This window comes from Chenopodium quinoa, unplaced genomic scaffold (assembly GCF_001683475.1).
Source record: "Chenopodium quinoa cultivar QQ74 unplaced genomic scaffold, ASM168347v1, whole genome shotgun sequence".
In the NCBI taxonomy this organism is placed as follows: Eukaryota; Viridiplantae; Streptophyta; class Magnoliopsida; order Caryophyllales; family Amaranthaceae; genus Chenopodium; species Chenopodium quinoa.
Window position 1 is genome coordinate 2,755,576 of NW_018744092.1, and position 13,240 is coordinate 2,768,815.

At 34.6% G+C, this 13,240-nt stretch overlaps 2 protein-coding genes across 3 annotated transcripts; one reads left to right on the forward strand and one right to left on the reverse strand.

The window, feature by feature from the left end:
• The first annotated feature begins 2,715 nt into the window (after positions 1 to 2,715).
• On the forward strand, positions 2,716 to 6,182 carry LOC110691850 (ubiquitin-conjugating enzyme E2 variant 1D-like). 2 transcript variants are annotated; one of them, XM_021868813.1, is made up of 5 exons: positions 2,716 to 2,886; positions 3,500 to 3,580; positions 3,789 to 3,928; positions 4,672 to 4,797; positions 5,581 to 6,182. In XM_021868813.1, exons 1-5 carry the CDS (start codon positions 2,853 to 2,855, stop codon positions 5,719 to 5,721), a joined length of 522 nt encoding a protein of 173 aa, XP_021724505.1. In that variant the 5' UTR covers positions 2,716 to 2,852; the 3' UTR covers positions 5,722 to 6,182. The 2 variants fall into 2 exon arrangements, with proteins under 2 accessions (XP_021724505.1, XP_021724506.1); XM_021868814.1 differs by lacking the exon at positions 3,500 to 3,580 and having other exon boundaries at positions 2,721 to 2,886.
• A 1,070-nt stretch (positions 6,183 to 7,252) lies between these two features.
• LOC110691851 lies at positions 7,253 to 11,051 on the reverse strand. Its single transcript, XM_021868815.1, has 4 exons — positions 10,884 to 11,051; positions 10,669 to 10,767; positions 8,555 to 8,747; positions 7,253 to 7,718 (listed from the first exon to the last, which is right to left on the reverse strand). The coding sequence occupies exons 2-4, from the start codon at positions 10,720 to 10,722 to the stop codon at positions 7,588 to 7,590; spliced, it is 378 nt and encodes a 125-aa protein (XP_021724507.1). The 5' UTR covers positions 10,723 to 10,767; positions 10,884 to 11,051; the 3' UTR covers positions 7,253 to 7,587.
• Between the last annotated feature and the right edge of the window lie 2,189 nt (positions 11,052 to 13,240).

Sequence of the window (13,240 nt, forward strand, 5' to 3'; positions counted from 1 at the left end):
TACAATGGAGATGGAAGAAAGCATGAAAAAGATGGAGGATGGAGAAGATGAGCAGGAAGAAGAAGAAAAGGACAAAAAAAAGAAGTACCAAAAAAATATTCATACTTTTCTTCTGATTTACAAAAATGTTATTTCGAGATACAAAAAACGAATCTCTATTTGAGATACCAAGGCTCCCTCATAAGCTTACAAGTAGTAATTCTACATCTTGTCTAATATTACTCTTACCTTCCTCTCTTATATATTTCATAACACTTCATTATTATTTTTTTCTTTTGGCAATGTGAATAAAGAACCTTTGTACAATTATTGGTTGGTTCAGGTTTTTGTTTAGAGGAAGCCTCAAATTTTCAACTTGAGAAACGATATTTTTGTAAATAAGAGGAATTGTATGAAGTTTTAAATATTTTTTTGTACTTTTTTTTGTCCTTTTCTTCTTGCTTGCTTCATTTTCTTCATCCTCCATCTTCTTCATGTTTTCCTCCACCTCCATTGTAGTAGCTCGTGAACCACTACTTTCATCACCTTATTACCCTGACAAAAATAGGAGAAAAGAAGGGTATGATTAACCTCTGAAGGGCAGGGTTGCCTCCATCGAAAACCTTCGCCATGTTTGATTTACCATTGAAGTTTCTTAGTTTCTCCATTAACGTTGTTCGGTTCTCCATTGAATACTTCTGATTTTGCTTGAAAACAGAGATGTTTTAGACAAAATTACAACATTAACCTAACTTATTGATTGAAAATGCCAAATTAAACATATAATTTTTTTCCAAGTTGAGAAACTTGTATTTTCTCTTTTGTTTGCACTTTTTTTAGTAGATGGGCATGGGGCTCGTTGTTTAATCAATGTGGAGCTAAATGAGTTGTAGCTTTGTGAAGCCATGTATTTCCACAATGGAAACCTACACGTTTAATGAGAAAACAAATAGGAGCAAATTAAACATTAAGGCCTTGTTCTTTTGAGCTGTTTTGCTCTACTATGCTCTGCTCTGCATTGTTGGAAGCTCTGCTCTGCTCTACTCTGCTGAAATCTGCTCTGCTAACCCCTACTTTGTTGTGCCTAGAAGCTCAAAAGAACAGGGCCTAAATGGTGCATGCAAGATTGAGAGGCAAACATTGTGAAAAAAAAAACTTTGCAAAATAACTCAGTTCCCTCTAGCACTACTACAAATGTCCTTTTTTTTTTCTCCTTCATAGGTCCATTAGATTTCTCTTTTTATTATTATTATTATTATTATTATTATTATTATTATTATTAAAAATTTATTTCTCTGATTACTGGCTAGAAATATTTAATACTTTTTAGATTGATGAGTAACAATTTTCAAGATTAGAAAAAAAAAAGAACTTTGCAAAATAATAACACTAGTAATATAATTATTAATTATTTTTTCTTGGCTTCCTAATTTTAGTATTAACCACCGTAAACAACAAAAAATTCTGGTTGTTTGATTTCTTAACAAAGCTATAATTTTTCAAGAGTAGATTATTGTGAATTAGAAGTGTTTCTTAAAGTTAAAGTTGATGTACGGCCCGGCCCGAAAAAAAGGCAGGTTTGGACAAGCCAAAAAACGTTTTTTTTAATTATTATAAACCCGCATTTTAAAAAAAACTCGAAAAGCACGCTTTGATCCAACAAGTCTGCCACTTTTTTTTCGGGTTTGGCCATGAGATTTGATATTGAAGTCCGACCCGACTCAAATATTTGATCACCTCCACTTGAAGTGATTTATGGTAGTGGTTATTAAGCTATTTACTACATACTTTAATTTCTTTGTATACATGTACATATACATATACAATTGCACCATTTGCAATTATAAATAAATTTCTCTTTAAATGATTTATACGTAAAGAAAAATATAGTTATGTGGTATACACTTTTAAAATTTGAATTGTATAAATTATTTGTACTTGTGTATAAATTAAAATATTGATGGTTAACATTTTGACATGTGTGAGAGTGGTAACCCGTAATTAAGGATCGGAAACATTTTAAGTTCCATCAACTTAGAATACTTAACTATGGAAAGATTCTCACTTTTTAGTTAGAATAATTTTATTTAAAAGGAATCTTCTTAGTCTTATTGTGTGTCCATTGACATGTTGGAAAATTTCATTATGTATAATTCACACTTTTAATATTTATAAAATAGAAAGCGTTTAGGGATCACTTGCTCCAGATCAAATAGCATCACAACTTTATTTGTAATATTACTCTAAGAGTGGAGTTGCAATAGCTACAATAATTAATCCTTATTTTTTACTAGCTTCTTCTTAAACGTTCGCGATCCTTTTAATAGATCATTGACTAAAAATTGTTAGCTACAAAGAACACCATTACTTTTAAAAACATGTTGAGGAGTTTTCTAATAGTGGAGCAATAGTTCCCCTATTAGTTATGTTTGTGAATCTGCCTCGATCTCATTCATTTCTTAACAACACCAACTCTATTCATAATCCTTTCAAGATATCACTCACTATATGTTTTATGTAATAGTATAAACTCCGTTCTTGATCATTGGTTAGTTAATTATTTGCTACAAAATGGCACAATTAGCTTGTCATTAGAAATGTTCGAGTCCTCGACTATTTTTTTTTACCAATTTGGTCATTCGGGGCCTTCGGGCAAGAAAATGGGTCGGTGACATACTGGGATTCTTTACTCGTATCTCGTGAGTCGTGACCGTGGGCTGTGGCCTTTCCTATAACACCCCATTTCTTCTCTTTCTCTCTCTTTTGTCCCCAAACAAAACACCTCTTCAGTCTTCACCATTTTCTCTCTCTTTCTCACACACTTTGCGTCAATTCTCAGTACCCTTTTTTCCTTTCGATTTTATTCTCCAATTATGACGATTGGTTCTGCAGGATCTAGCGTCGTTGGTAGATTCTACTTCCCTTCCTTTTTTCATGTTGAAATTTCAATTATTTTTTTTGGTTTTGTATTGGGTATTTCTTGTTTCATTTAGGGTTCATGTTTGTTTTTTAAGATTTCATGTATTCGAATGTTATTTTTATGCTTGATCGATTGATTTGTCATGTGGGTTTTTTGTTATTCTGATTGATTCAAATATTAAAGGATCTAATCATATCATCGGTTTTGCTTTCTTGGATCCAATTTAGGGTTCGTAGATTATTGGTTGGTTCAATTTTGAATGATTCAATCATTGGCATTTTTTTCCCTTCATGTTTGGGTATTGAAATTTTGTAGAGTTGTTTTGTTTTGGATAAGACTATAAGAGATGACTTTATGGAATTGGAGATTGGTTTTAAAGTTTTGCAATCTTTGTTGACTTTACTATATAGATTGTTGTTGTTTTTTTGAGAAGCCATGGGTTTGAGAATTTAGGTCATTTGAAACCAGCTTTCTGTAGCATAGAATTACAGAAGCTTAATATGAACGCGATGTTTTGGACTTCGTCAATCTCTTAGAAATGTTAGTGTTTAGGGGAGTTTATCAATTCTTTTAACAGAAGATGAATCTTTCTATATCTAGACCAGGTTACTAGGCGGCCAGGAGCCGGGGAACTCTGCATTTCTCTAAGAAGGCCTAAAGTGGCAATAGTGAATTTTACCGGCAAGTCTGATAGTGAATCTTAATGGGAGCATGTGTCCTTTTTTCGAATTTTAGTACTTTGTATATTAATCTTTTGTTAGCCTGCAATTTCCAATTGATTCGTCTTCTAGTATTCTGGTTTAAGTTGCTTTTAGACATCAATTGATGTTTCATTTAAAGCTGCAAAAGCTTTTATATCTAATTATACTCTGTTGATTTGGCTATGCAGTTCCCAGAAACTTCAGGTTGCTGGAAGAACTTGAACGTGGTGAGAAAGGGATTGGAGATGGGAGTGTCAGCTATGGGATGGATGACAGTGATGATATTTACATGCGCTCTTGGACGGGAACTATCATTGGCCCTCACAATGTGAGTTGTGTTTTACTTGGTTTATTTTGCTGCTTTTGGACAAGAGTACATCTTTATAACATCAATATTTTGTATGATGCAGCCCGTCATTATTGCTAGTGATACTTTGTTTTAGGATAATTGACTAATATTTCAGCTCGCTTTTATTCTTCTTTAGTATAGTTGAACAGAATTTTTCTGATTGGCTTTGTGCATAGAACCTAGAACAAATTTTCCTTTAGTTATAGTGCTGGGGTAATATAATTAAGCTGTCAAGATCGAATATTGTGTTCATAATTTCTCTAAAGTCATTTAATTTAATTGAGAAATCCAGATTGTTTCATGTGCGCTTTCAACTTCCTTGTGGAAGAAATTTAGTCTCTTGTCCATGAGCTTCAATTTTCTCTCTTTCAAGCTCTACTAGACTACTAGTCCTAATTTAAAAAAAAAAAAAAGACTACTAGTCCTAAACCCCATTCCCATCAGGTGTGAGAATTAGCTATTACATACCAGTTTTGTTCTGCAGTCAGTTTAGTTTCGAGCTATTTACTTTCCGAACTTTATTCATTTCCCTTTTCTTGGGTTCATTTGGCCTTGGATTGCTGGATTTGTATTGTTGACCACTTGATCAAAGGAGTTTTAGTTAGTGGTGAACCGTTGGATGTGCATTGCCTGTGCTTCATGGTTCATTTGCCTTTTTATTTATTTTTTTTTATTTTTGGTGGTTGTAGTTTATTTGAGATTTGTGTTGATTTTTCTATCAGAGTGTACATGAAGGCCGCATCTATCAGTTGAAGCTTTTCTGTGACAAAGATTATCCAGAGAAACCTCCAACTGTTCGCTTCCACACAAGGGTCAACATGACTTGTGTGAATCCTGAGAGTGGAATGGTAATGTTTAACTGTTTATAGTGTTCTACCTGATTATGTGGAAATATGTATATCTTTTTTCCTTTTTACTGCCTGTCAAGGATGTCCCTTTGAAGATTATGTATTCTCTATGATAAATAATATTTCTAGATCATGAGGTCCTTTGCAGCAGGGGAAAGTGAAGCTGGTCTCTTGTAATTTTGGTTTGATTGTCTGTACCTTGGGAATCATATTATAATGTGACTCTATCTCCATGTGTTCACACACCCTCCTCAACCACCAATTCCCCCCCCCCCCCCCCCTAATCACCACTCAATACGATCTCTATAATAATAATGGAAATGTCTTAATTTCCCACCTTTTGCCTTTTATATCATGTACCTTATGTACCTGACTTGGGTCTTTGGTGAAACGAATTGCTCAAGCCAAGCCTTTTATCATATTGCTTGTTTTATGTTATTCATTAGATCAAGGTATAAATCTTCAACGTTAGTTTTAGATAATTGGACCTGTAGTCTTTGCAAGCCTATGACACCTTGTGAAACTGTGAAACCAATATATTTAGGCTATAGAAGCATAAGCATAACAATATGAAGTTTTTGTTGTTCTCCTCTTAAAAATCAGAAGTATGTACATTCAACCAAAGTATGTATGCATATGATCTGTCATGTAGATGGCTGACTTTCTGTTAATATGAGATGGAGTCATTTCTGTTACTCCATAACATTTCGTTATTTTCTCCATTATTTATCCTGTGCCCTGTAGTTGTGGGGATTCATTTATGTGTAATGTTGTGGGTGGCAGGTTGAACCAAAGAAGTTTGGAATGCTGGTTAATTGGCAGAGAGAGTACACTATGGAGGACATTCTGACTCAGCTGAGGAAAGAAATGGCTGCACCCCACAATCGGAAACTTGTTCAACCTCCAGAAGGGACCTATTTCTAGTTGAACCTACTTGTTTAGGACACCCCTTCTTAACAAGTTGGGCGTCCTGAAACAAAAGAACCTGAATGGCCTTATAATTCAGTACATAGTTTAATTATGTCTGCTCTTGATATGGAAATATTGAAGGAAAAAAGTCCCAATATTGCATGCTGATTGATGTCTTCAATCGGATTCCTTAGTGTGTGTTCTTGTAAAACAGCTTTTAACTTTGAGACTTGAAAATGAAAATTCTAGTCAACTGAGCCACTAGTGTCTGTAATCTGTATGGTTAGCTGCTGAGCAAAGTGGTTAATTGGCGGCTAGCTAAAATCATTGATTTACTGTTTTTGACGTCATAATATGCTTTATGTGATTGTAGCTCTTTCCACTCTTAAAAATTGTTTACAATGTTTGTCTGTATGATACGACGAAGTATTTGAATAGTTTGTGAGGAATCTGAGCGTGCTTGCTTGGTTGTTGAACGTTTGATTTTTAACCAAATATTGTAATATTTGAGCAGAATTATCTACCAGTTGATAGGCGAGTTTGATTAAGAGTTTTAACATGTACTTTTGAACATTAGGTTGTGCTATTGTGTCATATTTCACCCTAAACTTGAAAGAAGGTGAAATGTGTAGGAGTGTATGATACACGAAGTATATAAAAAGCCAATCTAGTTCATGTGCCTTAGTGTTTTGAGATGGTTGAAGCTTAAAAATCCTGAAGAACGAAGAAAAATTGCGGTGTTTCTAGGGCGTAGAATGTGAGGTAGATAAACAGGCTACATAAGTTAAGTCAGCATACATCTACACAGTAGGAAAACTATGATAGGTCAATATCACTTCCCGTGTGTTAACGAGTCGGAAAAATGAACGCATCAATTGCGTTAGAGAGTAATCAATTGTAACAATGTCATCTTCAAGCTGGTGCATCCCAGTTAGACATGTGAATACATTGACTTTCCAAAAACTTGGACGAAGAGACCTCAACCACCAGATCAAGCACTGGAGCATCTTCGATTGTGGTTACTTGCTCGTGCAGCTGACGGTGTCCAACACTGCAGAATCAACCAACTGGTTTCCTGATCATGAGGATTTGCGATTTGTTTTGTCTGAGTTCACAGTTAGTGTTGTACCACAGACATTAAACACTGCACGGTGCATATAAAACTTAGGGAGTATTAGTCTATCATCAGTCCTCCATAGTAACACACCAAATCAAAAGTACCATGAATATCAGCAAGCATTAGTCTATCATCAGTCCTCCATAGCAACACACCAAATCAAAAGTACCATGAGTATCAGCAAGCTTCAAAAGCACGATCACAACTTCACTTTTCTAAACAAAAGACAACTGCTCATACATATATTAGGTACAAATAGACAACACTTTGCCGACTTATTGCTATTTTAACACCTATAACCAGTCATTTTGATTTATGATTAGTTTGTACTTAAATTTATTCTTTGGTGCATGGACTCATGGTTCAAGCTATGCAGTATGCACCTAGGTATGTGACAACGAAACTAGATGCAATCTTATCCAAAAAATAGAACCAAAAGAAAAAACAATAGACCAAGGCACAAGTGCAAGGAATACAATCACCATAGTATGGCCAACTAGTATGGGTTTCTTCCGTCAGAGAGTTTACATTTGATTTATCGAGAAGCCTCGCAACCATTATCATACTTCTTTAGTTACATACAAATGATACATCTACAAATCACCAACATTTATAGAGAACTTCCTTGAAAGTGATTCCCAAAGAAGAACTGATGCAACACTATGCTCAACTTGAAGACATCAAGGTGATATTTTCCTTGTTCTTCATCCTTTTTTCACTAAGCAAAATGTGTAAAATATACGTACAAGATGTACCATCTACTATCATGGTTCGAGCTTTAGTGATACAACACGCGACTGTCTGTTGCGTTTAGCCGCCTTGACAAAGACTACAGACAAGCAGGAAGGGGCCCACCATGGCCGACGAACCTTTTGCTCCCCTTTCAAGCAAGCCACTGAACAATATATAAAACGTCATGCAGTCAGCACATAAACCTGTACTTAAAGCATTGATAATGAATTAGTTATCCTATATTAAGTTAATATTAAAAAGAATTTTGTATTCTTGTAATAATTATAGAGCTTCAGCATTTAAATCATGAAATGTTCCAAAAACGTGCTCTAATTCACAGCATACATGATAATCTAGATTCACATGCTTTTAAATCAAACTGAAGAAAGCAACTAATGTTGTTCCTCACATATGGATCTACAGTTACTTCTCAACATCAGTACCAAAACCCCAAGACAAAGCAGAGGTGCAAAACATCTTCTGATGTAATTATTCAACTGACCCTAAATTTGCAAGTGCAAGACATCTAATGATGTGGTTTGAAAAACATGCACCTGATAAAAATCGAGTAAAGCAAAAATAATCATAATTTATACTTGATGACAAGTATGACGAAAACTGTCATTACAGTTTTCTGCTAGTCAAAATTTAAAGAAAGTTCTAAAAAGTTGAGACCTTTTTTTGACGGAAACTATGAATATCTGAGAAGGCATTCTTTACTTAACTAGAGTTAAAAGATATCCACTTTATAATTATGATGAGCTGTCCTCAATTACTCAGGCAACTAGCAAATGCTTTTTTTTTTTGCCTTCTTTGCCTCAAACCATGAAGCCAACGCATGATTGGTTTTCAGACTTCTGATGCATAAAAGCAAGATATTGTTACCATTTTGTGTTGCTTCTCTCTCTCTCTCTCTCTCTCTCTCTCTCTCTCTCCCCCCTACCCACTCTGAAATAAAATAGGTGCTTTACAAAAACGGAAGATAAAAGATGTTTGAACCTTTTATTCGCCTCAATTCCTTGCAAAGTGTGATGAAGTCCCCCCATTTCATATGGCAGCGCCTAATAAACCTAAGTATTTGTTCTGTTGTAAACATGGACATACTCTCCAAGTACTCGCCATTAACACCATTTTCCTTGAAAATTTGGCGGTAGCTACCAAGATTTATTTCTTCCAACCACATACCAACATCCTGCAAAGGAAAACATAAGCTGTATAAGAAGTACTGAGATACTCTCCAGTAAAAAGAAAAATATATATTGAGAGCAACTTGGTGTGCACAGTTGAAATCATCATCAAAATTCAGCACATTGGGAGTAAGCATTAGAAACAAACTCAGTAAATCATCAAAATACTTCAAACTATCTTTATTCCTTGCATTTCCTAAAGCTTATCAATTGAAGCTCTGTGAAAGAGCAGTGCGTAATAAAAGAGAACACTCCAAGAAAATCAAACAAAGGAGAGGAAATCATGCATTAAAACGATAAAGAATTAGCACAAATATCAAACCATGCCACAAAAAATCCTTAAAGTGATCAAACCAATGACACTCCAATGAAGAACAAAGACAAAGCACAGCTTAACAAATGATAATGGATCAAGCCAAACCAAAATCAAAACTTTGACCAGGTGTTACCAGGACATGTCATTTTTACAGGTTTTATGAATATAGTGAATATTATCAGAATTTCGGTTCAATGATGAGAATCATAAATGCTATTGACTACACAAATAATACTGCTTTTGTAAAATGGTGCAATGATTTAGTCAAAGAAACATAAGCCTTTTTTCCCAAAAAGTAATAACATTACATACAATGAGACCAATGCCTAGCAAAGCTGAAATCAAACACGGAGTGAAACCCCATACAAAAAGTAGTAAATATTACCAAAAGATTATCTGGGTGAACCCATCCACAAAAACTAATGACAACAAAAGCCATAATGGAAGGAGATAAAACCGATAGCTCAATTTCTGATGCAGTAGATTTACCAGACACTCAAAATCCACAACAATCACCAAAAGTTAAGAAATGATTTTCTTTTATAAAAAAGGTGGGGCAAGTGTGTCATGAGTCATATTCAGTTATTAAGTTTCCAGGTCTACAATCTCTTTAAAGAACTAAGAAATCAGAAGCGTGTTGCTAAAAAACAAGGAAATGTATGAAATTGACCTAAAAGTCTAAGGCGAATTGAGCAAAGGAAGGAGAGGCAAGATGGTTGGTAAATAGTTAACGGGTGTCCATGGCTCCATGCTCTGGAGTTAGTCATCGATGCTCTTGGCAAAAATTCAAGCAAGTGGAGGTCTACCAAATGATTTCGGGAGGTGAAAGATCTAGAATTGAACTAAATTTGAACTTGGGAAAGTCAATCCAACATATGCCTAGTACACCACCAGTTTGAAGAGCCAAAAAAACCTCTAATAATATTCAAAGAATTAAAGCAGCAACTATGATAGCACATAGACATTATCTAACCAATGATCATCTCCAATCAGAAAGAGACTTCCAAGTTGCAAATGTAATATCCTTTACTCCAAAAGTCCAAGCTGAATAGACCATACTCAGAAGGAAATAAAGCTAATAGAAGTAATTTACTAGGACAAAGAACTGCCGCTAGTTTTCATCATTAGGAAGGATGACTTAACCCTTCTCATTTTTGAACAAGTCTTCCATTCCACCTAATGGAGCCATAATCATGAAAGCGCCAACTAACGTTCCTCATTTCCCTTCTCGGATCATACTGAAGCTTAACAATTGCCTCCCTTAACCAATAATACAATTCTCAACCCAGATGTTCCATAATCTAAATTCTAACAACTACTGAACAGTTCATAGCACTCTTCATCCAATTCCTTCGGAAAACTTCGAATTATCTTTACTTTAGAAAGGCAAATCAGCCAAATGATCAAATATAACATAATCAACACTTCATGTCACATTTTGCCAGAGTCCAAAGTAGTACTCATGATTCATGAAGCAATGAAATTAGCAACAAAATACACAATAAAATAAAGAATTAACATGAGAAATTTTATGAACAGTAAAAATTACACAAAAATATAAATCAAGATCCAACTCCAAATTTGGCGAAATTGAACACAGAAATCAATACCTCAACAGTCCAGATGAAGAAATCTAAAGGCTCAGGCGGCCGTTCGTTGTTCATCTCCCAATAAAACAAAACAAAAACCACAAACAAACCAGCAAAACCCTAATTTCACAATAAAAAAAAAATTCAAAAATCATCATCGGATAAAAAAAAAACCTAAAAATCATCGACTAAATAAAAATCAAACAAAAAACACACAAAATTAGTACCAAGATTACCAGTTAAACTTAGGGCAAAAAAAAATGATTATCCTCCGCCCAACATTTGACGATGAACTTCAGCTGAGCACGAAAAAGAGAGAGAAAAAAAAAAGGAGAGAGAAAGTTAAAGGGGAGTTGCAGTTTGTTTGATGAGGAGGAGAGAGAAAGATAGAGAGAGAGTGAGGGAGTTAGGCGCGAGTGGGTTAATTTGCAAACTTCTAAAAAAAAGAAAAAGAAAAGTGGACCCCACTAAAAAAACTGATTTATATAGTATCTGAGGAATTTAGGATTTTAAGTTAATAAAAAAAATAAATAAAAAGGTAAGCTTTAGGTCCTACCACGTGTTGGTCTAAGCATAATCCTAATATCACGCCCCTTTTTATTACACGCGCATTTCAGTTTGTAATTTGTTGAGTTGATTTGATTTTCAATCATTGTTATCAAAGATGCTATGAATATGATCCATATACTAATTGCTTACTTAAAGGTTATAAGGACTAAAGACTATAGACTAATGTAGTTCGTATGCTGTTCCATCACCCCAAACGGCCAAACCAAAAAAAAGTTATTGGCCATAGAAGATTAAGGCTATGTATAGTTCGCCTCGTTAAGTTACTAATCATTATAGATTAAAGTTGTGTTTAGTTTGCCTCAACGAGAAAAACAATGATGAAAATAAATAAGGAACATAAAGATTTATGTGGTTTGATAAAATTAGACCTACTACCACGGGAGGGGGATTCGAGAGCTTTTTCATTATAATGGAGAAAGAACGAGAGAATATACAAGTAGCCCTAAATCCTAATGGCTCAAAAAGGTGTCAAAAGGTGTGATCTCTAATTGATCACCTAATGGTCCTTTTATAACACAAGAATACCCAAATAAAACCATAGAGTAGGCCCCAGGCGTATCTTAAATACATATATATATATATATATATATATATATATATATATATATATATATATATATATATATATATATATATATATATATATATATATATATATATATGAAATCTAAATTAACAAATACATAAAATTGAATCAAATTAGGGTTTCCTTCATCAAAGCTACAATCGTTGAAAATATCTTGCACTATGGTACATCTCTCGCACACATCGCTGGAATATATAACCTTTTTGGAGAGACGGTTTAACGATTTGTTGTAGCTTTAAGGAAGATTTTCATCTGATTCACTTGAACGCATTTGAAAACTTGACAACCTGCGATCCCGAACAAATCTTTACCAACGAACTGACAATAGGGCAAAAGATGATTACCTTTTTGATAAACCCTAACACACAAACAAACCCTAAACATAAACAAACAACTAAACTAACAAAAACTAACGACTCAACATAGGGAGACACTCCACCATAGGGAGACAAACGAATATCTACACTACTCGTGTAGATTTATTGAAACCTAAATTACAAAACTAAAGAAAATCAAGGGAAAAAGGTCGGAAATAGATTAATTTCCAAAGAAATTAGACTATTTCCGGCCTAAACGGCCAAGATTTTGGAGAAACCCTAGAAGAGAGGAGGAGAGAAGAGGAGAGGAGAGGCGATGATTCAAATAGTTGTCATGTAGAGAAAGAGAACCCCCCCCGGAGAATTGAATAACCCTGTCTACCCGGTCTCACTGGGCGACTTTGCCCGACCAGGCATTCCAACCAGCAAATATGATATGACCATATTATGAAGCTTCCCTTGTTCGCCCTGTCACTTGATTTATAGGGCGACCACGAACAAAATATATAACAAGAGGGAAAGTAAGAAATTGATCGAGATCGTGAAATTTTTGAGACTACAAGTGGAATAGGGAATGGATAGGGTTGAAGCATGAAACATGGCTGAATATAAGAAAAGACTAACATTAATAAGGGAGGAGTTGGTTGATCTGATGAGTGGTTTCCATTTTTTTTTTAAATTGATTTGAAAAGTTTGAAGCATGTATTTAAATATTAAAGCGATTTGGAAACAAAAATAAGGATGAGGAAATTTTGACTTTTGGTACCTCGAAAATGGTCTCTGCTGACTTTTGGTACCCATCTAAAATTTTATTTTATTTTACTACCTATCAAATCTAAAAAATATAGGTTTTGGTACCTCCGTCCAACTTCTATTACTGTTTCCGTTAGTAGGTCCCATACACTTAACTACCCACCTTTTACCTCTTCTCTCTCCACGATTTCAACTCATTGACTCCATTCTTCCTCCATTATCAATTCTCCCAACCATATTCATTTACTCCATTGTTGAATTTGAACCATAATTTTTCTCTCTCTTAATCTTTCTTTTTTCACTCAACTTTTCTGCAATTGACTTGAGCGTGGAAGCTTTTGATTGGAACAACGCAGCAGCAGAGTAA

Bases quoted from the DNA above. Each gene is read 5' to 3' on its own strand.
- LOC110691850 (XM_021868813.1), top strand. From the start codon at position 2,853: ATGACGATTGGTTCTGCAGGATCTAGCGTCGTTG. The intron at 2,887-3,499 runs GTAGATTCTACT...TTCTATATCTAG, and splicing joins TGCAGGATCTAGCGTCGTTG to ACCAGGTTACTAGGCGGCCA. The intron at 3,581-3,788 runs GCAAGTCTGATA...TTGGCTATGCAG, and splicing joins GGCAATAGTGAATTTTACCG to TTCCCAGAAACTTCAGGTTG.
- LOC110691851 (XM_021868815.1), bottom strand. From the start codon at position 10,722: ATGAACAACGAACGGCCGCCTGAGCCTTTAGATTTCTTCATCTGGACT. The intron at 8,748-10,668 runs GTATTGATTTCT...TTTCCTTTGCAG, and splicing joins TCTTCATCTGGACTGTTGAG to GATGTTGGTATGTGGTTGGA. The intron at 7,719-8,554 runs GTTCAAACATCT...TATATTGTTCAG, and splicing joins GGAATTGAGGCGAATAAAAG to TGGCTTGCTTGAAAGGGGAG.